The sequence below is a fragment of the Pelophylax lessonae genome, assembly GCF_965119305.1.
Source record: "Pelophylax lessonae genome assembly, chromosome: 10".
Classification (NCBI taxonomy): Eukaryota; Metazoa; Chordata; class Amphibia; order Anura; family Ranidae; genus Pelophylax; species Pelophylax lessonae.
Window position 1 is genome coordinate 9,480,619 of NC_138777.1, and position 27,898 is coordinate 9,508,516.

General features: G+C 43.5%; 1 protein-coding gene across 2 annotated transcripts in view; it reads right to left on the reverse strand.

The window, feature by feature from the left end:
• NELL1 (neural EGFL like 1) overlaps positions 1–27,898 on the reverse strand; it is a 1,211,404-nt gene that overhangs the window by 247,024 nt on the left and 936,482 nt on the right. For both annotated transcript variants that reach the window (XM_082270280.1, XM_082270281.1), the window contains exon 15: positions 21,326–21,421. In XM_082270280.1, the coding sequence (XP_082126406.1) occupies positions 21,326–21,421 (96 nt within the window). The remainder of the gene's footprint in view (positions 1–21,325; positions 21,422–27,898) is intronic.

A 27,898-nucleotide genomic window follows, 5' to 3' on the forward strand; every position in this document is an offset into this window, starting at 1 on the left:
GTGCAGGGCAATGCACAAGTCGCCCCCGAAGTAGTACAGAGTCGTGTGGCCTTAGTGTGAACCGACTCTTAATGTAGAGAATTGTAAAGTATTGCACTAGGGGACTAAAAACATAAACGCAAATTATTCTCAGGGGGGGGGACCTCTGGGGGAATGCAGGGTGGGGAAAGATCTGGGGGTCCTAGTAGAAGATAGACTAAGCAATAGCATGCAATGTCAAGCTGCAGCTGCCAAAGCCAGCAGAATATTGGCATACATGAGGAAGGGGATGTACTCCAGAGATAAAACTATAATCCTACCACTTTATAAAACTCTGGTCCGCCCACACCTGGATTATTCCGTCCAGTTCTGATGGCCGAACCTCAGAAGGGATGTGCTGAATCTGGAGAGAATCCAAAGAAGGGCAACTAAACTAATTAGGGGATAGGACAGCGGCGGCCCATCCATTGGGGGCGCAGGGACGCCGCCCCTCCATCCATGCGTCCGGCCCCCTAATCTACATGCAGGGCGCCAGGCAAATGGATTCCAATAGGGGATTTTTTTTTTTTTTTGAAGCACGTGATTAGAGCCAGATGCTATAATAGGCTTAAAAAAAAGTGGGCTTGGGGCGCAGAGCACTGCGCCCTAAGCCCACCCAGTTGTATGGCAATAGCGAATAAATATTTGGTATTGTCACACTGACTCTCCTCCCAGCCAGTCAGGAAAAGGGTTGGTAGACCCCTTTCCCGATTGGTCAAAAGGAGAAGCGATCTTACTGGCCAGGAAGAGGCAGAAGACACACGGCTCAGCCACCCAGCACTCCCTGGCTCGGACAGGAGGCAGGCCGTTCGGGGGGGGGGAGGGTGTAATGTGTTGCCTGCCTACAGAACATCTGACTGTCGGGGGGGGTGGGGGGGTGCATTGGTTTGATGCCTCCTCCCCCCCCCGAATTACCGAGCACCAGCCACCACGGGGATTGGAGGGCCTTATATATGAGGAACAATTACAAGCACTTAATTTATTCTCCCTGGGGAGGAGATGCCTGAGAGGGGACATGATAGTGATTTACAAATACCTCAATGGTGATCCCAGCATAGGAAAGAAATGATTTCATCTCAAGGATTGCAAGAGGACACGTGGCTAAAAAATGAGATTAGAGGAGAGGCGGTTTAACCTTAAGCTGTGTAAGGGGTTTTTCACTGTAAGGGCCGTGAGAATGTGGAACTCTCTTCCACAATTGGTGGTAGCTGTGGGGAGTATGGCTACTTTTAAAAGACTATTGGATGTGCATCTCATTCACCACATTCAGGGTTATGGGAAATGATCAGGTTACTGACACACACACACACCTGTACAGGTTGCACTGGATGGACTGTTGTCTTTATTCAACCTCAACAACTATGTAACTATGGGATTACCGACACTGGCACACAAGCACCTTCACAGGTTGAACTGGATGGACTATTGTCTTTATTCAACCTTAACTACTATGAAACTCTAAGAAGGGCTCAGCCATGTGTCCAGCACCATCTGACCGATAAGAGTCATATCTGCGGCAGCTTTCCAATACTCATTTAAATAAAACTGTTGTTGTATGCAAAACTCGATATCCATTTTATTACTTTTTTTCCGACACCTGATCCGGTATTGACCCACTTATCCAAGAAAATCAAATATGGATCGGGTCACACCGTGTTGGACACAGACTCCCACAACGCAATCAATTCCGTTTATCAAAACACAACCTAAAGATAATCAAATTTATATTTGCTTCGGTTGAAAGCAAATGGTAACATTTCTTCCCAGAGCTTGAAGTCCAACACCAATAAAAAAATAGAAAGAGGAATCTACTGCAGAGTAAGATATAAAATTAAAAAAAACATCTCTAGCTGTAAAGTTGACTTTACACTGGTAGACTTGTGAACAAAAATTGATGTAAACATTTTTTACAAAAATTAATACGAAAATTCTCAGTAGATATGACGGCATGATGAATACTGCTCAAAGCAATTCAAAATGTAATTTGCTTTAATTATTAAATTTTGGAACAAATGGACATTGCCGAATGAAAATCATATATTCTGTTAAGAATTTGTTTGTTTGTTTGAGAATTTTTTTTATCCCGGAATTAATTTTCTTATTACCGTGGTCAAAAACAAATGCCGATTTGACCCCCCCAAAGGATTAGAAACACAAACAAACATTCTTGAAATGTTTAGAAGGTACAGCCGGCTTTATACGATGATGCCCTAGTGCTACCCATTCCGAGATCCTGAGTCCCTTCTCTTACAAGTTGCAATATGCTGGATATAGGCTTTAACCACTTTACCACCGGAGGATTTTGCTGTCTTACGTTTGGGCCACTTTTTGCGATTCGGCACTGTGCAACTTTAACTGACAATTGCGCGGTCATGCAACGCCGTACCCAAACAAAATTAAAGTCCTTTTTTCCCACAAACAGAGCTTTCTTTTGGTGGTATTTGATCACCTGTGCGATTTTTTTGCGCTATAAACAAAAAAAGAGCGACAATTTTGAAAAAATAACAATATTTTTCACATTTTTTTATATGAAATTCCCCCCCCAAAAAAATGTAAAAATCAAAATTTTTTTATCATTTTAGGTCAATTTGTTTTCTGCTACATATTTTTGGTAAAAAAATTGCAATAAGCGTATTTTGATTGGTTTGCGCAAAAGTTATTGCGTTTACTAACTAAGGGAAAGATTTCTGTCGTTTTTGGTGTTTTTTTTTTTGTTAATGAGTAATGGCGGCGATCTGCGATTTTTTTTGCGGGACTGTGACATTGCGGCGGACAGATCGGACCCTTGACTGACATTTTTGACACTTTTGGGGGTACCAGTGACATAACTGTAGTAATCAGTGCTATACATATGCACTGTTACTGTAATAATGACACTGGCAGGGAAGGGGTTAATTTTATTGGAGAGGGAGGGGTTAATGTTTGCCTGGTGCTTACTGACGTGTGTGGGGGAGGTGACTGAGTGACACAGGGACAGATCGCATGTTCAGCTATGCTGAACCCTGCAATCTGACCCTGCCTGTCACTTAGGAGATCCGCCCGCTTTGTTTACACAAGCGGGCAGATCTCCACACTCGATTCCCCGACGATCGGGGAACAGCCGCGGTGATCACCGCCGCTCCTCCCCTGGCCCGACTCCCACTGTGACTGAATACAGCGGGAGCGAGCCTCCGGTGGCGCGCGCGCGCCGCCGAGAGAGGCGAATGTCTGGCGACGTAGGTCTACGTCGCCAGACGTTATCGAGCCACTTTGCCACAGTAGAGCTCTAGTGAGCAGCGGTAAAGTGGTTAAAGGACTAATTCCAAATTTAGACCCATATGAGGGCTTGTGTTTCGGTATGAACCTCAAAACGTAGGTCAGCAAAATCCCACTGACTGCAATTGAGCATTACACATGATAGTATACAGGTTGTGTTTGGCCCACTTTGTGTTGCATTTCTTTGGGCACAGCATGTCCTGTTAAGGAGCGTATGAACTGCAGGCAAAGTGCAGCTTGCTGGCTTGAAAAAGAGCCTGTGGCTTTGAAACGCGTAGCCACGCCCCCTTTGCCATCACTTCCAGTTTAGTAATTTCCTGTCCTCGTCTGCCCTCAACAGACCTCACATGCTGCTTCCTCAAGAGGCTGCCTGGTTACCCAAGCTACCCAACTCTATCCCACGGTGGTGGCACTCTCCTGGGATCCTAAAATTCTGCTACAAGCTGCAGGAGTTCCTGTGATTGGCATCATAGCGTACCATTTAGGTGCATGCCTACACAATTTTAGTGAGTTGCCATTTTTTGTGTGATGTTTCCATTCATCTGTCTTAGTGCACTTAATCTGGCGCCCCCTTGCTGTCACTCGAATTACTAAAGGAAACATCAGGACCACTACCAGGGTATCCATATTGACAGCCCTCCAGGCATCTCTCCCAGCTGTGAAATCCATCTGAGAAAAACTCTTCTGATTTTAATGTGAGTCAGTAAAGTGGTTCTAAAGGCAGACTTTTTTTTTTTGCCTTAATGCTTTTTATGCATTAAGGTAAAAAAACTTCTGGGTGCAGGACTTCAGCCCCCCCCCCCCACCTTTATACTTACCTGAGCCCCATATTGATCCAGTGATGTGCATGACAGCAGCACCTCTCTCGCGCATCACTGGCCTCATTGGCTCACACAGCAGCAGGAGCCAACGTCATTCACAGAAAGTGAGCCGATGAGGACAGAGTGGGGGGGCGGGGCTAAGCCGCACTCCGTGTGTGCATGGACATTTTCCATTCACAGAAGTGTGGCTCAGGAGCGAGCCTGCTCTAGTGCCCTTTTAGAAAGAGGCTTGCTATTGGGGGCACTCAACAGAGGGGAGGGGCCAGATTCGCCAGTGGGGGACCCAAAAAGAAGAAGATGCAAAAACCCTTATACAGAGCAGGTAAGGTAAGCAGGTAATGACACTGCAATGCATGTAATGCGTGTTACCACAATGCAAAGATGTAAATGAGTCCTAAATAAAAACAAAAACTGCCTTCAATTCAGCCTGCCCCCACACAAAATTAAATCCTCTAAAGAAAATTAAAAAAAATGTAAGAAAATTTTACCTAAGCTGCTCAACTGGAAATTTTCACTTTGGTGAAATTTAAATAATTTTGTAGCGAAGTAATTCACAGCCAGTGAGTCGATGAGGGCAGATTGGGGGTGGGGCTAAGCCACACTCCGTGTGTGCATGGACATTTTCCATTCACAGAAGCGGGGCTCAGGAGCGAGCCTGCTGGAGTGCCCTTTTAGACAGAGGCTTGCTGTTGGGGGCACTCAGCAAAGGGGAGGAGCCAGGATCGCCAGCGGGGGACGCAAAAAGTAGAGGATCAGGGCTGCTCTATGCAAAAAAATATTATACAGAGCAGGTAAGGTAAGCAGTTAATGACAGTGCAATGCATGTAATGCGTGTTACCACAATGCAAAGATGTAAATGGGTCTTAAAGCCCCGGAAGATTTTACCCCCTTCCTGACCAGGGCCTATTTTGCGATTCGGCACTGTGTGACTTTAACGGACAATTGCGCGGTCGTGCGACGCTGTACCCAAACAAATTTGACGTCCTTTTTTTCCCACAAACAGAGCTTTCTTATGGTGGTATTTGATCACCTGTGCGATTTTTTGATCACGCGCTATAAACAAAAAAAGAGCGACAATTTTGCAAAAATAACAATATTTTTCACATTTTTTATATGAAATTCCCCAAAAATAAAATGTAAAAATCTAATTTTTTTAACATTTTCGGCCAATTTGTTTTATGCTACCTATGTTTGGTAAAAAAAAATTGCAAAAAGCGTATTTTGATTGGTTTGCGCAAAAGTTATCGCGTTTACTAACAAAGGGAAAGATTTTTGTCATTTTTGTTGTTTTTTTTTTTAACGAGTAATGGCGGCGATCTGCGATTTTTCTTGCGGGACTGCGACATTGCGGCGGACAGATCGGACCCTTGACTGACATTTTTGACACTTTTGGGGTTACCAGTGACATTTCTACAGTAATCAGTGCTATACATATGCACTGTTACTGTAAAATTACACTGGCAGTGAAGGGGTTAACTTTTTTTTGAGAGGGAGGGGTTATGTGTGTCCCTAGGGGCGTGATTCTAACTGTGATTGGCTGTGGCTTGAGGTGTATGAACAGTGATCAACGGTCCTACATAGTAGAACCGTATGATCACCATTCATACACAGGGGAGAATGACAGGCGGCTGTGTTTACATCAGCCGCCTGCCTTTCTCCCTCTGCACTGACGATCGCCGAGTGACCGGCGGACATCGGGTCCGCCGGTCACACGCGCAGGGGGGTCCGATACCACTCGGGAGCGGTAGCGCGCCTCCGGGGGCGCGCGCTCGCTCCCTAGACCCTCACAGGCTAGCGACGTAGTACTACGTCGCTCTGCCTGTGAGGGGCTGACCGCCGCAGTAAGTAGTCGAAAAATAAAGTAGTAAAGTAGTAAGTAGTAAAAAATAAAAAAAACTGCCTTCAATTCAGCCTGCCCCCACAAAAGAAAAAAAAATGTAAGAAAATGTTACCTAAGCTGCTCAACTGGAAATTTTCACTTTGGTGAAATTTAAATAATTTTGTAGCGAAATCAATTTCATGAAAACTTTTCTGCACATCCCAAATCTCGAACAACATCCTAAATTTTAATTAGCCACCACTACAGATGGATGGCAATGAATGGGGGATTTTGTCAGCTTCAGTTACTTAAGTTTGGCCTCGTTCAGCGAGTCTTCAAGACCAGCCAAGTGTGATGCTGAAAATGAGAGGCTTTCCGTCATTAAACAGGATTCCTGTATAGAAGAGAACGCTCGGAGCTCACTCATATGGAACCAGAGAGCCTGACACATTCATCGACCTTGTCTGCAGGCCATGAGGGTGAATTCCGCATGAGGAGGATTGTCCGAAAAGCTGGCCTATTCCTGGAAATTTTCCTTGACAGAGTCTACAATGGCTGTCCATTCCTGGAGATGGTATATTTTTTTAACAGCACATTAAAAATCTGTACCATTAGCCATGACCTACACAGGCAATGAGGTGCAAGCAGAGGCTTGGAGGCAACAAAATTAGACTGTGACCATCTGACTACAGATATTAGTGTCTGCTTATCAGGGGAGCCTGATCTGTTAGTCATGCCTGTTGCATGTGTCCAGGTGTGAGTCACTTGGTCTGAGGGTTTGTCCCCACTGTGTCCAATAGGGGAGCATGTTGGACAGTGGAGGAAACCTGGCCAGTGGCAAATGGGCTTTTGTGGGAGGGCACTACCGCAGTGCATCCTGGGATTGACCATAAAAGCCAAGGGGACATGTGACAGGGTGTCTTTGGTGGGAAGCAGAGTCCCAGGAGGAGGGTGACGGCTGTCTCTCCTCCTGCTGTCTGAGGAAGTTGGTCACAGGCAGTCAGCCTAGTGAGCCAGGTATGGAGTTGAGCCTAAAGGATCCTGGAAAGCTGACGGTGGAGCTGCTGACAGAGTCACCTGGGAAAAACAGTGTCCGTGAGTACCAGGGGGCTTGCCAAGGGGTCCGCTCAGGAAGGGGGGCCACTCCAGTGAAGTCAGAGGATAGAAGGTCAGCTCACACAGTACGCAAGGGCAAAGGGGGTGTCAAGCAGAACACTGAAGAGTAGGGGTTGCCAAGCAGAACCCTGAAAAGTAGGGGTAAAGGGGTTGCCAAGCAGAACACTGAAGAGTAGGGGTAAAGGGTTTGCCAAGCAGAACCCTGAAGAGTAGGGGTAAAGGGGTTGCCAAGCAGAACCCTGAAGAGTAAGGGTAAAGGGGTTGCTAAGCAGAACCCTGAAGAGTAGGGGTAAAGGGGTTGCCAAGCAGAACCCTGAAGAGTAGGGGTAAAGGGGTTGCCAAGCAGAACCCTGAAGATTAGGGGTAAAGGGGTTGCCAAGCAGAACCCTGAAGAGTAGGGGTAAAGGGGTTGCCAAGCAGAACCCTGAAGAGTGGGGGTAAAGGGGTTGCCAAGCAGAACCCTGAAGAGTAGGGGTAAAGGGGGTGCAAGGCAGAACCCTGAAGAGTAGGGGTAAAGGGGGTGCCAAGCAGAAACCTGAAGAATAGGGGTAAAGAGGGTGCCAAGCGAGGCCCTGAAGAGTAGGGGTAAAGGGGTTGCCAAGCAGAACCCTGAAGAGTAGAGGTAAAGGGGGTGCCAAGTGAGGCCGGGGTGCCAAGCGAGGCCCTGAAGAGTAATTCACTACACAGTTCGCTTATCAAATACTGTACATCACCACAGTGGCAAGGTGAAGCAGCGGCCTTGCCGCACTCAGCATAGTCAGAAGTCCTAAAATTGTGCATAGTTCATCCATTTGGAGTATCCCACTCATCCCTTCTGCAATCCAAGTTCTACAATAAAACAACAAAAAACCAAATCACCTGGACTGTTTTCTGACTGAGCCAAACACTTAAAGTGCCTTGAATTATTACGTTGTTGCTATGGGTAACCCAGGGGAATCCACATCCAGCAGCTCCCACGGAAGTAGTGCTACATTTATTATAACTTGTGTTAGGACTAGAAGAGGGCAAACAGAGGTAAGTCTCTGCTACAAATATTATTATTATTAATCAGGATTTATATAGCGCCAACAGTTTGCACAGCTTTTTACAATATAAAAGGGAGACAGTACACAAATAATACAATTCAAGAAAAGAAAATTAGAAGCTCCCTGCTCTTAAGAGCTTACAATCTAAAGGGGAGAGGCAAGTTATAAGAAGTAATAACTGTGTGGGATAAGCGGGTAAGCCAAACGTCGATAACAAATGACAGCGAAGATATGGATGGCAGCAGAAGAGACAATTGAGATATTGGCTGGTGAAGGCACAATATTCTGGCAACCAGGAAGTGCAGAGACATGAAAATCAGGAAGTTCATGGGAGGAGCAAAGGGTTCAAGGTTCAAGGCAATGAAGATTCACGGCAGGATCATTTAAGGCTTTGTCCAGGGAACTGTCCAGGGAACTGTCCAGCGAACTGTCCAGCATTCCAGATGGCTCAGCAAGCAGAGTCACTGCCATGGACAGCAGAGGTCCCAGGTTCAAGTCCAGGTCCTGACACTACCTCTCTTAGCAGCGCTGGGTTCCTAAAATGCTCCCTGCATTTCTTATTCACTTTAGCCTTTTTAGTTTACTGTTGCACTTTAACACCTTCAGGCCCAAGGGTAAAACAAATGTTAACGTCTAAGTGCAATATTGCAACTTTGACATGTATTAGTAAAACCGTACCTTGTTTTTTTTCCAGGACAATTTGGGCTTTTATATAGTGATAAATGGTAATAAACATCTCCTGATTTTTTTTTGTTTTTATCGTTAAAGGAAAACTGGCAGAAAATATAAAAAAAAATAAAATAAAATAAATAAATATATATATATATATATATATATATATATATATATATATATTAAATTAAGTTGCATATTTCTTTCTACTACCATACCCTACCACCAAAGAACAACCTAAAATAAATTCTGCTTCTGAGGATCGCAGTGATACCACATATGTGTATGTTAGTTGTTGTTTGTACCCCTAGTACAGCCCAAAAAAATAGTGTCCATTTTGCTTTTTTATTATCCTACCTAAAACTGACACAAAAAAATAAAAATCCTGCCCAAAACATATTGACCCTGACCTTCGACCCCTACTTGACCCAAACTCTAACCCTGGCACTAACCTAGATCAAACCACATTTCCTTTTTTTTTTTTTTTCTTACATTTATTATTATGTATTTATTTTACACACAAAAAATAGTGGGCATTTTGCTTTTGTTATCCTACCTAAAACACACCGAAACTGACACAAAAAAAATAAAAATAAATAAAAAAAAAACCTGCCCAAAAAATCCTGACCCTGACCTTCAACCCTTACTTGACCCAAACACTAACCCTGGCACTAACCTAGATTAAACCACCTTGCATTTTTTTTTTTAATGTATTATTATGTATTTATTTTACACACAAAAAATAGTGGGCATTTTGCTTTTGTTATCCTAAATAAAACACACCGAAACTGACACTAATTAAAAAAATAAAATAAAATAAAAAAAATCCTGCCCAAAACATACTGACCCTGACCTTCGACCCTTACTTGACCCAAACACTAACCTAGATTAAACCACCTTTCCTCTTTTTTTTTTTTTTAAATGTATTATTGTGTATTTATTTTACACACAAAAAATAGTGGGCATTTTGCTTTTGTTATCCTACCTAAAACACACCGAAACTGACACTAATTAAAAAAATAAAATAAAATAAAAAAAATCCTGCCCCATACATACTGACCCTGACCTTCGACCCCCTACTTGATCCAAACACTAACCCTGGCACTAACCTAGATCAAACCACATTTCCTTTTTTTTTTTTTTACATTTATTATTATGTATTTATTTTACACACAAAAAAATAGTGGGCATTTTGCTTTTGTTATCCTACCTAAAACACAACGAAACTGACACAAAAAAAAAATAAAAATAAATGAAAAAAAAAAACCTGGCCAAAAAATCCTGACCCTGACCTTCGACCCTTACTTGACCCAAACACTAACCCTGGCACTAACCTAGATTAAACCACCTTGCATTTTTTTTTTTTAATGTATTATTATGTATTTATTTTACACACAAAAAATAGTGGGCATTTTGCTTTTGTTATCCTAAATAAAACACACCGAAACTGACACTAATTAAAAAAATAAAATAAAATAAAAAAAATCCTGCCCAAAACATACTGACCCTGACCTTCGACCCTTACTTGACCCAAACACTAACCTAGATTAAACCACCTTTCCTCTTTTTTTTTTTTTTAAATGTATTATTGTGTATTTATTTTACACACAAAAAATAGTGGGCATTTTGCTTTTGTTATCCTACCTAAAACACACCGAAACTGACACTAATTAAAAAAATAAAATAAAATAAAAAAAATCCTGCCCCATACATACTGACCCTGACCTTCGACCCCCTACTTGATCCAAACACTAACCCTGGCACTAACCTAGATCAAACCACATTTCCTTTTTTTTTTTTTTACATTTATTATTATGTATTTATTTTACACACAAAAAAATAGTGGGCATTTTGCTTTTGTTATCCTACCTAAAACACAACGAAACTGACACAAAAAAAAAATAAAAATAAATGAAAAAAAAAAACCTGGCCAAAAAATCCTGACCCTGACCTTCGACCCTTACTTGACCCAAACACTAACCCTGGCACTAACCTAGATTAAACCACCTTGCATTTTTTTTTTTAAAATGTATTATTATGTATTTATTTTTCACACAAAAAAATAGGGGGCATTTTGCTTTTGTTATCCTACATAACACACACCGAAACTGACACTAATTAAAAAAATAAAATAAAATAAAATAAAAAAATCCTGCCCCATACATACTGACCCTGACCTTCGACCCTTACTTGACCCAAACACTAACCCTTGCACTAACCTAGATTAAACCACCTTTCCTTTTTTTTTTTTTTTTTTAAATGTATTATGTATTTATTTTACACACAAAAAATAGTGGGCATTTTGCTTTTGTTATCCTAAATAAAACACACCCAAACTGACACTAATTAAAAAAAAATAAAATAAAAAAAAATCCTGCCCAAAACATACTGACCCTGACCTTCGACCCTTACTTGACCCAAACACTAACCTAGATCAAACCACCTTTCCTTTTTTTTTTTTTTTTTTTTTTAATGTATAATTATGTATTTATTTTTCACACAAAAAAATAGTGGGCATTTTGCTTTTGTTATCCTACATAACACACACCGAAACTGACACTAATTAAAAAAATAAAATAAAATAAAAAAAATCCTGCCCAAAACATACTGACCCTGACCTTCGACCCTTACTTGACCCAAACACTAACCTAGATTAAACCACCTTTCCTCTTTTTTTTTTTTTTTAAATGTATTTTTGTGTATTTATTTTACACACAAAAAATAGTGGGCATTTTGCTTTTGTTATCCTACCTAAAACACACCGAAACTGACACTAATTAAAAAAATAAAATAAAATAAAAAAAATCCTGCCCCATACATACTGACCCTGACCTTCGACCCCCTACTTGATCCAAACACTAACCCTGGCACTAACCTAGATCAAACCACATTTCCTTTTTTTTTTTTTTACATTTATTATTATGTATTTATTTTACACACAAAAAAATAGTGGGCATTTTGCTTTTGTTATCCTACCTAAAACACAACGAAACTGACACAAAAAAAAATAAAAATAAATGAAAAAAAAAAACCTGCCCAAAAAATCCTGACCCTGACCTTCGACCCTTACTTGACCCAAACACTAACCCTGGCACTAACCTAGATTAAACCACCTTGCATTTTTTTTTTTAAAATGTATTATTATGTATTTATTTTTCACACAAAAAAATAGGGGGCATTTTGCTTTTGTTATCCTACATAACACACACCGAAACTGACACTAATTAAAAAAATAAAATAAAATAAAATAAAAAAATCCTGCCCCATACATACTGACCCTGACCTTCGACCCTTACTTGACCCAAACACTAACCCTTGCACTAACCTAGATTAAACCACCTTTCCTTTTTTTTTTTTTTTTTTTTAAATGTATTATGTATTTATTTTACACACAAAAAATAGTGGGCATTTTGCTTTTGTTATCCTAAATAAAACACACCCAAACTGACACTAATTAAAAAAAAATAAAATAAAAAAAAATCCTGCCCAAAACATACTGACCCTGACCTTCGACCCTTACTTGACCCAAACACTAACCTAGATCAAACCACCTTTCCTTTTTTTTTTTTTTTTTTTTTAATGTATAATTATGTATTTATTTTTCACACAAAAAAATAGTGGGCATTTTGCTTTTGTTATCCTACATAACACACACCGAAACTGACACTAATTAAAAAAATAAAATAAAATAAAATAAAAAAAAATCCTGCCCCATACATACTGACCCTGACCTTCGACCCTTACTTGACCCAAACACTAACCCTTGCACTAACCTAGATTAAACCACCTTTCCTTTTTTTTTTTTTTTTTTAAATGTATTATTATGTATTTATTATACACACAATAAATAGTGGGCATTTTGCTTTTGTTATCCTACATAACACACACCGAAACTGACACCAATTAAAAAAAATAATAAAATAAAAAAAAAATCCTGCCTAAAACATACTGACCCTGACCTTCGACCCCTACTTGACTCAAACACTAACCCTTGCACTAACCTAGATCAAACCACCTTTCCTTTTTTTTTTTTTTAATGTATTATTATGCATTTATTTTACACACAAAAAATAGTGGGCATTTTGCTTTTGTTATCCTACCTAAAACACCTTGAAACTGACACTAATTTAAAAAAAATAATAAAATAAAAAAAATCCTGCCCAAAACATACTGACCCTGACTTTAGACCCTTACTGGACCCAAACACTTACCCTGGCACTAACCTAGATTAAAAAAAAAAAAAAAAAAAGGAAAGGTGGTTTGATCTAGGTTAGTGCCAGGGTTAGTGTTTGGGTCCACTAAGGGTCGAAGGTCAGGGTCAGTATGTTTTGGGCAGGATTTTTTTTTATTTATTATTATGTATTTATTTCACACACAAAAAATAGTGGGCATTTTGCTTTTGTTATCCTACCTAAAACGCACCGAAACTGACACTAATTAAAAAAAAAAAAATAAAATAAAAAAAAATCCTGCCCAAAACATACTGACCCTGACCTTCGACCCTTACTTGATCCAAACACTAACCCTTGCACTAACCTAGATTAAACTACCTTTCCTTTTTTTTTTTTTATTTATTATTATGTATTTATTTTACACACTCCTTTGTGTTGGATCCGCAAGTATTTTTCAGTATTTAGCCTTAAAAAACGGTCTCATAAGCTACACAAAATAAAATTTCTGTTCTTGGGTTGGGATATAGTTATCTCTCCAGGTGGCATAGCTTGATACCGTCCATATAGACATAAAGCTGATGTACAGAGTTGTATACACAAAAAATGCTCCCTCTAGTGGCGGTAGCCTGTATATAAATCAAAATCCTGAAAATATGGCACAGCAAGAGAGCGCAATGATGAGAAGCCAACCCATGATTTCCAGATAATCTCTAATTAAACAGCACAAAATAAAAGACTTAAGACATTTTGCCTTAAACTACTTAAAACTCACTGCTGGCAAGGATCCACGGTGGATTTCGTTAATTCAGTTTAATTGACTGGTACATTGCTTGCTTCCTCTCACTTACAATGCGCCACAAATCAACGTACGGAACGTACCATTAGCGTGATGGAATAATTACCCACAGATGCTCAATGCCTCATTTCCAGGAAATTTGTAGAAAATAAATAGATGCCTGATGGATGCCATGATCATCTATCTAGACGGCGCTGGGTTTGTACCCTATTAATTTGTTGGTAATTGGAGCAGAATGCCCTCTTTCCTCCGACTTTGGCTAACACCGGGTTTTAGGGCTGATCTCTGATTTACAGCTAATTAATAAATCAGTTAAGATAATTGTTAGCATGCTGTTTATGAAGACATAGGTGCAACAATCATTATCATATATTACAATGTATTACAATTAGGAGTTCTACCACTAGGTGGTGTATGTTTAATTGCTCGCATAATGTAATGTGCTTCCTGGTAGAACTACATAGGTATGGTCAGGGCTGGTGTCCTGTCGAATAGTGCAGATCATTGGATAAAACCTTAGACGATCTGCACAAGAGCAGTACTCAGTGGCGGCCCGTCCATTGGGGGCACAGGGGCGCCGCCCCCCTCCTATCCATGCGTCAAGCCCCCTAATCTACATGCAGGGCGCCAGAGGCATGGATTCCAATGTTTTTTTTTTTTTTTAAGCACGTGATTAGAGCCAGAGGCTCTAATAGGCTTTAAAAAAGGGTGGGCTCGGGCGCAGAGCACTGCACCCTGAGCCCACCCAGTTGAGCGACAATAGCGAATGAATATTCGCTATTGCCACACTAATTCTTCTCCTGGCCAATCAGGAAGAGGGTCCTGAGACCTGTTTGGTCCCGATTGGCCAAAAGGAGAAGCCATGCTATTGGCCAAAGAGGTGGAGGAGGGAGGAGACATAGGGGAAGCCTGACCCAGGGAGGTGACTGAAGGGGAAGCACCGTCGCCACTGCTGCCTGCCCAGGGGGAGTGAGCTGACGACCGGGGGGGGGGGGGGGCTGGAGCTGGTGTGGTCCAGGGGGGGGGGGTATGGTGTGGCCCATCTGCTGCCCCCACTGGCCCATGGAGCACCAGCCGCCACTGGCAGTACTGATGTCACTCTGGAAATCAGCTGGCGTGACATCAACTCTGCGCATGCACAGATCATCTGGGGCATTATCTGACAATCGGCAAATGCAGTAATCAGCAGAACACCGCACCTTAATACCGGCCAATGTGTGCTGTGCTCACCTCACAGAGTCATTTTCCCAGCCTCCCTCACCCCTCCCGGAGGGGGGGGGGGTCATGACTGCCAGCCCCGGACTAATCCTCTTAAACCTAAGAGGCTGACCCCGAAGCCGAAGTGTGACCAAGCGGGGTACATGAGAGGAAGGCTGTGGGAGGAGCCGCCATTCAGGACATATTGGACTGCCTCCGGTGTTCTGTCGATTGCTGCATTTGCTGATCCTCAGATAATGCCTCAGACGATCTGCGCTTGCAAAGTTTGACGTCACGCCAGCTGACTGCCAGAGTGACGTCAGTACTGCGCATGTGCAGATTGTCGGAGGGATTATCTGATGATCAGCACTATTCATCAGAACACCGGGACAATGGGTGGGCAGGAGGGACGGCTGCCCTGAGCACTGTGGTATCATGTGAGATGGGGGGCGCTGCAAGGAGGTTGAGGGGGGGGATTTGTGTTGGAAGGGGGAATTTGGGGGGAAGCAGGGGATAAGAATTGCTAGGAGTGGTGATTTAGGGGGATTTGTGTTGGGAGGGGGGATGGGGGGGGGAGAGGATTTATGCTAGGAGGGGGGATTTGGGGGTTTGTGCTAGAAGAGGTGATATAGTGGAAGGGGGAAGATAATTGTGCTAGGAGGGGGATTTGGGGAGTTTGTGCTAGAAGAGGTGATATGATGGAGGGGGGAAGATGATTTGTGCTAGGAGGGGGATTTGGGGGCTTTGTGCTAGAAGAGGTGATATGATGGAGGGGGGAAGATAATTGTGCTAGGAGGGGCATTTGGGGGGTTTGTGCTAGAAGAGGTGATATGGTGGAGGGGGGGGAGATAAATGTGTTAGGAGGGATAGTTGGGGGGTTTGTGCTAGAGAAGGTGATATGGTGGAGGGGGGGGGGGTGATTGTGCTGGGGGGATTTGGGAGGTTTGTGCTAGAAGAGGTGATATGTGTGGAGGAGGGAAGAGAATTGTGCTAACAGGGGTATCTGGTGGGGGGGGGGGTTGTGCTAGAGGAGGTGATATGGTGGAGGGGGGGAGATAATTGTGCTGGGGGGATTTGGGGGGTTTGTGCTAGAAGAGGTGATATGCGTGGATGGGGTATGGGGGATGGGGGGGGCAAATATTTCTGCTGGGTGGATGAATTTCAGCAGGGGGTGGGGCAGATTTGTACTGGGAGGAGGGGGGATTTATGCTTAGGAGGTAAGCATGCAGATCAGTGCTTAATTATTATTATTAATAATGACACATAATGCTCATACATATAATCATATAATGCTCATAAATCTTGGGGGGGGGGGCGGTGTACTCAGAGGGAAAATTGGTGGGGTAGAGGATTTGTGCTAGAAGGGAGGGAGATTTTTTTATTTGGGGGGGCAGGCATTTGTGCTAGGGGGGTTTGGGGGATGGGGGGGGGTAAATATTTGTGCTGGGTGCTGGGTGCTGGGTAGAGGTGCGCATGCAGATCAGTGCTAAATTATTATTATTTTTTTTTTTTGGGGGGGGGGGGTTTGACTCGCTCATACATCTTGGGGGAGGTGTACTTGGAGGGAAATTCATGGGGTAGAGGATTTGTGCTAGAAGGGTGGGAGATTTTTTTTTGGGGGGGGGGGGTCAGGGATTTGTGCTAGGGGGGGTTTGGGGGATAAGGGGCAATTATTTGTGCTGGGTGGAGGGACTTTAGCAGGGGGTGGGGCAGATTTGTACTGGGAGGAGGGGGGATTTATGCTTAGGAGGTAAGCATGCAGATCAGTGCTCTATTATTTTGTTTTTGGGGAGGGGGGGTTTTTGACACATACTGCTCATACATCTGGGGGGGGGGGTTCTGACGCATAATGCTCATACATCTTGGGGGGGGGGGTTTCTGAAGCATAATGCTCATACATCTTGGGGGGGGGGGGTTTCTGACGCATAATGCTCGTACATCTTGGGGGGGGGGGGTTCTGACGCATAATGCTCATACATCTTGGGGGGGGTTTCTGACGCATAATGCTCATACGTCTTGGGGGGGGGGTTTCTGGAGCATAATGCTCATACATCTTGGGGGGGGGGGGGTTTCTGACGCATAATGCTCGTACATCTTGGGGGGGGGGGTTCTGACGCATAATGCTCATACATCTTGGGGGGGGGGGGTTCTGATGCATAATGCTCATACATCTTGGGGGGGGGGGGAGGTTCTGATGCATAATGCTCATACATCTTGGGGGGGGGGGTGACACAGTTGACATGTTGGGCTCTAGATGACCTTGCCCTGGTTCTGATGTCATTTCCTGTCTCTGTGTTGGTGTTCCCAATAAATCAAGAAGGGTTCAGCCATGTATCCAGCACCGTTTTGACTGGCAACAATCAATTCTCTGGGAGGACGAGCGGATTGGCCGTATACTTAATGCTCATTATTTGTATGGCTTTCCTCCCTGAAACTGTAATTCTGTAGCCACTCTAGTGATCCAAGTACCTCTGCCAAACATACACTCCCAGCATGCTGACTGGACAAAAATGCCGCATTCATCCCTCCGCTCACTCAGCTCTCTCCTCCTATCAACACATGTGCACTGCAGCAGCACTCCATTGGCTCTTAGTGACGGCTTTCCCTCTGCCAGTCTGAGTCCTGCTGCATAGGATATGCCAGGATACAATTCAAGTACACCAATTGCCTTTAAACACATTGACAAGACACTGTAACATTTTAAAGTAAATATTCAAATTTGCTCGGATTGATATTATATATTCTCGGTGAAACCACTTAATTTTCCACATTTTTAATTATAAATTTGGTATAACTGCTTACAATGCTAGAAAAAATATATATATATCAATTATTGTACCTCGAGCCAAATCAACAGGAGGGTCATTTTTGCAGTTGTCTGGATTCAGGCAAAATTCTGCAAATTACCTTCAAAGTAAAAACTGAATTTCTTTATAAATAAATTAAAACTGAACACCAGAAATATGCATAGCATTGGGGCCAGTTTGGCACAATGTAAGTATCCCAAAACTGATTGGCCACCAAAGGAGCTGGAAATCACTGTAGGAATTGGTGCCACTACAATGATAGCTGCATAGGCGTATGCACGGGGTGTGCCAGGTGTGCCTGGGCACACCCTAATCACCCTGTGTAGTGCAGATTCCCCCTGTTTGGACCCCTGATATTTCATCAAAGCCCCCTAACAGGGCTCCTAAAAAGTTGTAAAAATAAATAATTAAAAAAATGTAATAGTAAAAAATAATAAAAAATGAAATAATGAAAATAACTACGGACACCGTCCACTGCCCTACTGAAACCACTCTCTGCCCTACTGACACCGTCCACTGCTCTACTGACATCAATCTCTGCTCTACTGACACAGTCCACTGCCCTACTGACACCAATCTCTGCCCTACTGACACCGTCCACTGCCCTACTGACACCAATCTCTGCCCTACTGACACCAATCTCTGCCCTACTGACACTGTCCACTGCCCTACTGACACCAATTTATGCCCTACTGACACCAATTTATGCCCTACTGACACCCTCCACTGCTCTACTGACTCCAATCTCTACCTTAATGACACTGTCCACTGCCCTACTGACACTGTCCACTGCTCTACTGACACCATCCACTGCTCTACTGATACTGTCCACTGCCCTACTGACACTGCCCACTGCCCTACTGACACTGTCCACTGCTCTACTGACACCATTCACTGCTCTACTGACACCATCCACTGCTCTACTGAGACCGTCCACTGCTCTACTGACAGCAATCTCTACCCTACTGACATCATCCACTGCCCTACTGACACCAATTTTTGCCAGACTGATACTGTCCACTGCTCTACTGACACCGTCCACTGCCCTACTGACACCAATCTCTGCCCTACTGACACCGTCCACTGCTCTACTGACACCGTCCACTGCTCGACTGATACCAACAGCCCAGGGTTGTCGGGAAGAGGCCCTTGTCCCTATCAACATGGGGACAAGGTTCTTTGGGGTGGGGGGGGGGCAGAGCCCCCCTCTGCCCCAAAGCACCCACCCCCCATGTTGAGGGCATGTGGCCTGGTATGGTTCAGGAGGGGGGCTTGCTCGTCTCCTCCTCCTCCTTTCCCCGTGCTGTTTTTTTCCTTTATTTTTTCAATAGGGTGCCGGCAATTGTAACCGCGAGTCACTTTAAATAGGATTTGACTTGTTCTTTTTTCTTTAGAAATTTAATTTTTGCTGCAGCATGTTCTATATAAGCTACAGATGCACCACTTTATAGGCAGACTAAAGGAATTTGTCTTGTTGTCTTTTAAGCATAATTAAAATCACTGCTCCGGAAAAAAAAACTATCGTTTTAAAAAAAAAAAAAAAAAAAAAAGAAATTATTGACACATGTCCCCCAGGGCAGTACCCAGACCCCTTTTATGGCCAATTACTTGAATATAAGCTTCAAAATGGGCACTTAAATTTTTTCTGTTCGGCCCCCATAGACTTCAATGGTATTCGCTGCTTGGATTAGAATATTTCCCCTGTTCGGGAGTTCTGCTGTGAACGGGGGTGTGACGGTACTCACCGTCACTGGGAGTGAAAGACAGATACTTAATGGACTCTGAGAAAATGGTTTGGATAACTTCAAATAGGATAGTAATATTTATCAACAATATCTCTCAAGAAATATGAAGATTTAATCCCACTTTACACTGTGAGGCCTATAGCCTGTTGCCATGAAGTCTGTGATTCCTAAATAATCAAAGCAATGCTCAGATGTGTATTCCATGTACTTCAATGTGGGAGACGAACAGACTGTCACTGGCAGTCTTTTCCTATTGGCTGTCTATTGAGGTGTGATGTGGATTGTGTTAAGTCTGGCCAGACATCACTTCAAAAAAGGTATAGTAGAGCTCCTTATGCCACCAGGAGCTCTCCAAGGTATGCGACCACTAGTGTAGGCAGGTATCAAGCTTTAGCCAGAAAGGTATAGTAGAGCTCAAGAAAGGTATAGTAGAGCTCCACAGGCTACCGGGAGCTCTCCAAGGTTTGCGACCACTTGTGTAGGCAGGTGCCACGTTTTGGCCAGACATCACTTCAAGAAAGGTATAGTAGAGCTCCTTAGATTACCAGGAGCTCTCCAAGGTATAGGACCACTTGTGTAGGCAGGTGCCTTGTTTTGGCCAGACATGACTTCAAGAAAAGTATAGTAGAGCTCCTTAGGTTACCAGGAGCTCTCCAAGATATGTGTCACTTGTGTAGGCAAGTGCCTTGTTTTGGCCAGATATGACTTCAAGAAAAGTATAGTAGAGCTCCTTAGGCTACCAGGAGCTCTCCAAGGTATGTGAACACTTGTGTAGGCAGGTAGCAAGCTTTGGATATTTAAGGATTCACTTTTAGGCCTCATGAACACTGGGCCTTTAGCTCCAATGCATGCGGAAAGCAAAGGTGCAAGACAAGCAACCTGTATTCTGGGCATTCGTCTCTGGGCACATACTGCCTTCAAACATTATTACCACAGTGTGCTATCCAATCGCATCCAGCCCCAGCAGCTTTTAGCCTCCCAGGGTTTAGCAACCTGCCGGAAGTAGGGCTGGAGGATGCACCTGTGCTTTCTCCCTGCACTAAAATGCTGGAACCAAGCCTAGAGCAGTAGACAGAAGTGCAAGCCCTGCATGACTAGGTCTGGAGAGGGAAAAGGTAGAAATAGTTAGGTATCTAAAGAAGGAGCATGTAGGTAATAATGTGCTTGATCAGTTTGGGAGGGATAAAGAGGAGTTATAGGAAGGTCCAAGCAAGAGAGAAAGTTCCAGCACCAGATGGGGTTAGCAGTATTGGAGCAGTGTTCCCACCTTCTTGCCCAATTATATTCCTTTCAGGAAACTATCTGTTGCCCAGCTGGAGAGGGTATCAGGGTCTTTTAAGGCCAACATCCACAGTTAATGTTCAATTTGGGAAGCTGTTTTAGGTACGGTATCCCTGTGGTAGCAGGTCAAGTTATGTTTCATTTGGTATCTGGAGTTATGATGGTAATATCCCCAAGGTGGTGTGATGCAACCAGGAGCCTAGCATGCATGATACTAGCTGGTTTGTTTATGGCCTGGTCTCAATTCTGGGTATTTACTGTTTATATTTATGGTTGTCAATATTAATTTGCTTTATATTTATTAATTTGGTGCAGTGGCCACAAAATCCAACCATAGAGTGGTGTCAATTATTTGAGAAACAGAGAGAGGCAGATTCTGGCTGGTCTTGGTGACCCCATACCATATACAATACCCTTGTCAAGGTTTCTGAAGGCAGCATTTGACCTCCCAAAAAAAAAGCGATTGACACTGGCAAACATAATGGCCTTAGCACTGCTGGCAAAGCATCTGATCAGAACATTTTATAAACAGAAGGGGTGCAGCTATTTCCTCATTGAAAGAAGAAAACATCATTAAATGATAAGATGTTCTAAGCCGTACCTTTCTCACAGTGGGTTCCGGTGAATCCAGGAGGACAGGCACACTTGTTGGGGGCTACACAGGTTCCACCATATCGACATCCTTCCTCGCAGAAAGCTGGAAAAAAAATATCAGTTTAACATCCCTCATTTAATGAGACATATAAGGAAACATACACTGAGCAACGTTATAAATGCAACACTTTTGTTTTTGCCCCCATTTTTCATGAGCTGAACTCAAAGATTTAAGACTTTTTCTAAGTACACAAAAGGCCGATTTCTCTCAAATATTCTTCACAAATCTGTGTAAATCTGTGTTAGTGATCACTTCTCCTTTGCTGAGATAATCCATCCACCTCACAGGTGTGGCATATCAAGATGCTGATTGGACAGCATGATTATTGCACAGGTGTACCTTAGGTTGGCCACAATAAAAGGCCACTCTAAAATGTGCAGTTTTATCACACAGCACAATGCCACAGATGTGGCAAGTTTGAGGGAGCGTGCAATTGGCATGCTGACTGCAGAAATGTCCACCAGAACTGTTGCCTGTGAATTGAGTACCATAAGCCGTCTCCAAAGGTGTTTAAGAGAATTTGGCAGTACATCCAACCGGCCTCACAATCACAGTCCACGTGTAACCACACCAGCCCAGGACCTCCACATCCAGCATCTTCACCTCCAAGATCATCTGAGACCGGCCACCCGGACAGCTGATGCAACAATCGGTTTGCATAACCAAAGAATTTCTGCACAAACTGTCAGAAACCATCTCAGGGAAGCTCATCTGCATGATCGTCGTCCTCATCGGGGTCTCCACCGGACTGCAGTTCCTCATCGTAACCAACTTGAGTGGGTTCACACTGGATGGCGTCTGCCACTTTGGAGAGGTGTTCTCTTCACGGATGAATCCCGGTTTTCTTAGATCTTTGAGTTCAGCTCATGAAAAAGGGGGGCAAAAACAAGGGTTGCGTTTATAATTTTGTTCAGTATATTTCAATTTTTCAGATTTCAGTAGTCAAATTCGAATTAGAAAAGTTTTCCAATTAGAAAAGTTTTTGATTTGTGTTCCAATTTTCAAAGACAATAAAATAGAAAAGAAGATAAAGGAATAGAATAGGAACAAATATATTATTTGCCTCTGTATCTCATGTACCATGTCCGCAACCCTTGCATCTCCTGTACCATGTCCACAGCCCCTGCATCTCCTGTACCATGTCCTCAGCCACTGCATCTCCTGTACCATGTCCACAGCCTCTGCATCTCCTGTACCATGTCCTCAGCCACTGCATCTCCTGTACCATGTCCTCAGCCTCTGCATCTCCCATACCATGTCCAAAACCCCTGCATCTCCTGTACCATGTCCTCAGCCTCTGCATCTCCCATACCATGTCCAAAACCCCTGCATCTCCTGTACCATGTCCGCAGCCTCTGACATCTCCTGTTCCATGCCCGCAGCCTCTGCATCTGCTGTACCACATCTGCAGCCCCTGCATCTGCTGTACCATGCCCGCAGCCCCTGCATCTCCTGTACCATGTCCAGAGCCCCTGCATCTCCTGTACCATGTTCACAGCCCCTGCACCTCCTGTACCATGTTCCCAGCCTCTGACATGTCCTCCTGTACCATGTCTGCAGCCTCTGCATCAGCTGTACCATGTCTGCACCCCCTGCATCTCCTGTACTATGTCTGCATTCTCTGACATGTTCTCCTGTACCTTGCCCGCAGCCCCTGCATCTCCTGTACCATGTCCAGAGCCCCTGCATCTCCTGTATCATGCCCAGAGCCCCTGCATCTCCTGTACCATGTTCCAAGCCTCCGACATGTCCTCCTGTACCATGCTCACAGCCTCTGCATCTCCTGTACCATGTTTACAGCCCCTGCATCTCCTGTACCATGTCTGCAGCCTCTGACATGTCCTCCTGTTCCATGCCCGCAGCCTCTGACATTTATTGTACCATGTCTGCACTTTTACCACTTTTACTGGAATTTGCTCTTTTATATGTAATGTGCTTTTATACCTGTCTTATCTATATATAATACATTCTTCAAATGTGCTTTAAAATGCATGGTTTTCTCTTTTATGAACAAGAAAATAATGACATTATGCAGTTGGGCCAGTATAATAATGCTATTGGGCTGGTATTAAATTATTTCCAGGGCTGAATTTTTTTCCCAGTCCGGCCCTGATGACAAATGTCATGTCTACAGGAAACCAGGCACCGCTCATCACCTGGCCAATAATATCCCTACAGTGAAGCATGGTGATGGCAGCAGTGTAGTAGTGTTTTTCAGTGGCAGGAACTGAGAGAATAGTCCGGATGGAGGGAAAGATGAATGCAGCAATGTACAGAGACATCCTTGATGAAAACCTGCTCCAGAGCGCTCTGGACCTCAGACTGGGGTGAAGGTTCATCTTCCAACAGGACAACGACCCTAAGCACACAGCCAAGATAACAAAGGAGTGGCTATGGGACAACTCTGTAAATGTCCTTGAGTGGCCCAGCCAGAGCCCAGACTTGAACCCGATTGAACATCTCTAGAGCGATCTGAAAATGGCTGTGCACCGACCCTCCTCATCCAACCTGATGGAGCTTGAGACATCCTGCAAAGAAGAATGGGAGAAACTGCCCAAAAAATAGGTGTGCCAAGCTTGTAGCATCATACTCAAAAAGACTTGAGGCTGTAAACATAATGTAAACATCCCTTGTCATAGGAATAGTGCATGACAGGTCCTCTTTATGGAGAGATCTGGGGTCAATAAGACCTCAGATCTCTCTTGCAGCCTGGAAAGCCTGAAATTAAAGAAAAAAAAAATATCTCGGCTATCTAGCCAAGATCATGGCAATATTGACAACTGCCAGGCCGGGCGTGATGTCATAACATTGCGCCCGGGCCTCCAAGAGTTATCTGGTCCTCAGCAGTCTCTATGGTGTACTTCCGCCGCTGATAGATTCCTTCTCCGGCTCGTTGATCGCACAGGCGAGCCAGTAGAAGCACCAGAGGGTGGCAGGAGGGGGATCTTGATGGAGTTTGAGAGGTCCTACAAAGAAGAATCGGAGAAACTGCCCAAAAATAGGTGTGCCAAGCTTGTAGTATCATACTCAAAAAGACTTGAGGCTGTAAACGTAATGTAAACATCCCTTGTCATAGGAATAGTGCATGACAGGTCCTCTTTATGGAGAGATCTTGGGTCAATAGGACCTCAGATTAGTGCCTGTAATTGGTGCCAAAGGAGCTTCACCAAAGTATTGAGGAAAGATTGTGATACTTATGTACATGGGATTTTTTTTAACCACTTGCCGACCGCCGCACGACTATTTACTGCAGCAGTCAGCCCCCTACAGGCAAATGAAGTAGGGCTACGTCGCTCGCCTGCGAGCCTCTAGGGGGCGAGTGCCTGCCGCCGGAGGCGCGCTCCCGCCCCTGCTTGTTCCCTGCCTTCCCCGCGTGAGTGACTGGCGGCTCCGATGTCCACCGGTCACTCGCGATCTCCCGCTGGAGAGGGAGAAAGGCAGGGGGCTGATGTAAACAAAGCCGCCTGTCATTCTCCCTGGTGTAACAGCAGAGTTCATACGATCCAGCTATGTAGGATCGCATGTCTCTGTGGTTACATCAAAAGCCAGGCCCCCCCCCACAGTTAGAATCACGCCCCTAGGGATACATTTAACCCACTGATCACCAATACAGTTAACCCCTTCCCTGCCAGTGTCATTTTTACAGTAACAGTGCATATGTATAGCACTGATTACTGTACTAATGTCACTGGTACCCCCAAAAGTGTTAAAAATGTCAGTCATCTGTCCGCCGCAATGTCGCAGTCCCACAAAAAAAAATCGCAGATCGATACCATTACTACTAAAAAAAAAAAAAAAAAAACAATAAAAATGACATAAATCTTTCCCGTAGTTAGTAAACGCAATAACGTTTGCGCAAACCAATCAAAATACGCTTATTTTTTTTAATATAAAAATATGTAGCAGAAAACAAATTGGCCTAAAATGTTAAAAAATTTTGATTTTTACATTTTTTTTTGGGGAATTTCATATAAAAAAAATGTGAAAAATATTGTTATTTTTTCAAAATCGACGCTCTTTTTTTGTTTATAGCGCAAAAAGTAAAAAATCGCACAGGTGATCAAATACCACCAAAAGAAAACTCTGTTTGTGGGGGGAAAAAAAGATATCAATTTCATTTGGGTACAGCGTCGCACGACTGCGCAATTGTCCGTTAAAGTCACCCAGTGCCGAATCGCAAAATACGGCCTGGTCAGGAATGGGGTAAAATCTTCTTAAAGCGGTTTTAAAATACACTCATTGAGAATTTTTTTTGTCAAAGACATGTAGCTAAATACATTTTGGCCTAAATATATGACAAAAATTTAATATATTGGATATTTTTTAACTGTCAAAGTAGAAAAATATTTTTATTTTTTCAAAATTGTCGCATTTTTTTATTAACCACTCTACTACCGCTCACAGTAATACTACTGCGGCAGAGTGGCTCGTTCCCGTCCAGTCACGTAGTATTAACGTGACTGGACTCCTCCCCTTCTGGGCGGCGCTTGCGCGCCGCCGGAGGCTCGCTCCCGCTGTTTTCATTCACAGCGGGAGTCGGGCCAGGGGAGGAGCAGCGGCGATCGCCGCTGCTCTTACCCGATCGTCGGGGATCGAGTCTGGAGATCCGCCCGCTGTGTGTAAACACAGCGGGCGGATCTCCATAGTGACAGGGAGTGACAGATCGGACTGTTCAGCATAGCTGGACATCCGATCTGTCCATGAATCACATAGTCACCTCCCCCCCTACACGTCAGTAAGCACCAGGCATACATTAACCCCTCCCTCTCCAATAAAATTAACCCCTTCCCTGCCAGTGTCATTTTTACAGTAACAGTGCATATATATAGCACTGATTACTGCAGTAATGTCACTGGTACCCCCAAAAGTGTCAAAAATGTCAGTCAGGGGTCCGATCTGTCCGCCGCAATGTCGCAGTCCCGCAAAAAAAATCGCAGATCGCCGCCATTACGCGTTAAAAAAAAAACACCAAAAATGACAGAAATCTTTCCCTTTGTTAGTAAACGCAATAACTTTTGCGCAAACCAATCAAAATACGCTTATTGCGATTTTTTTTACCAAACATATGTAGCATAAAACAAATTGGCCAAAAACTTTTAAAAAAATTGGTTTTTACATCTTTTTTGGGGGGAATTTCATATAAAAAAATGTGAAAAATATTGTTATTTTTTCAAAATAAACGCTCTTTTTTTGTTTATAGCGCAAAAAGTAAAAATCGCACAGGTGATCAAATACCACCAAAAGAAAGCTCTGTTTGTGGGAAAAAAAGGACGTAAATTTCGTTTGGGTACGGCGTCGAACGACCGCGCAATTGTCAGTTGAAGTCGCACAGCGCCGAATCGCAAAAAGTGGCCTGGACGGAAGACAGCAAAATCCTCCGGTTGTAAAGTGGTTAATATTGCAAAAAATGAAAAACGCAGAGGTGATCAAATACCACCAAAAGAAAGCTCTGTTTGTGGGGAAAAAAAAACGTAAATTTCGTTTGGGTACGGCGTTGCATGAATTGTCCGTTAAAGTGGCACAGTGCCGAAACGCAAAAAGTGGCCTGGACGTAAAGCAGGAAAATCCTCCGGTGTTAAAGTGGTTAAGGAAAATAATGAATTTAATCCATAAGGGTGTAACATAACAAAATGTGTAAAAAGTGAAGCGTTGTGAATACTTTCTAGATGTAAATACGGCCTCTGGGCTGGAAGTGGTAAAGCACACAAACAAACACAAAAAAAATTATAACAATATTGTCATTTCTTTTGTTACCTTTTTTTAAAAAAATAACGGAAACCACCGCATTGTTTATTAATAAGACACTAATCATTCGCCGTTACGCACTCCATCACAATTTATTTGCTCCATCGCACAATAAACTCAGACTATTTTTCTGCCATTTGCGAGCAGAGACGCTCCGCTTTCATCTATATTTACCCATTCTGATTAATATTTATCTCTACGTGGGTTTTTATTGGGCGTTAATGTTGACAATGACATACGGATATTGCGTTTGCCTGTAAAAATGGAGACTGTATATCGCCATCCCTTCCGCATTAATGTCGCGGTTATTTCATTGTGTTGCGGAGCGCACCTGACATTTAGTACAGATTATAAACTGGAAATAAATATTATCCATTCATATTTTAAATAATGCAGCAGGGAATTCAGCAAACGGCAGAAGAGTCTGAGACTGCAACACGACATCCAAATCTATTGGACAGGGAATAGGTTGGCGTCACTTCACGCATGGCTTACTGAAATGGCCACTTTAAATTAAAAAAAAAATACAAAATGAATACAATTTGTATACAGGGCTGCTGTTAGAAATCACGGGGGCCCTGTACAGCCTACCTGGCAGGGGCCCCGTACAGCTTACCTGGCAGGGGCCCCGTACAGCCTACCTGGCAGGGGCCCCATACAGCCTACCTGGCAGGGGCCCCGAACAGCTTACCTGGCAGGGGCCCCGTACAACTTACCTGGCAGGGGCCCCATTCAGCCTACCTGGCAGGGGCCCCGTACAGCCTACCTGGCAAG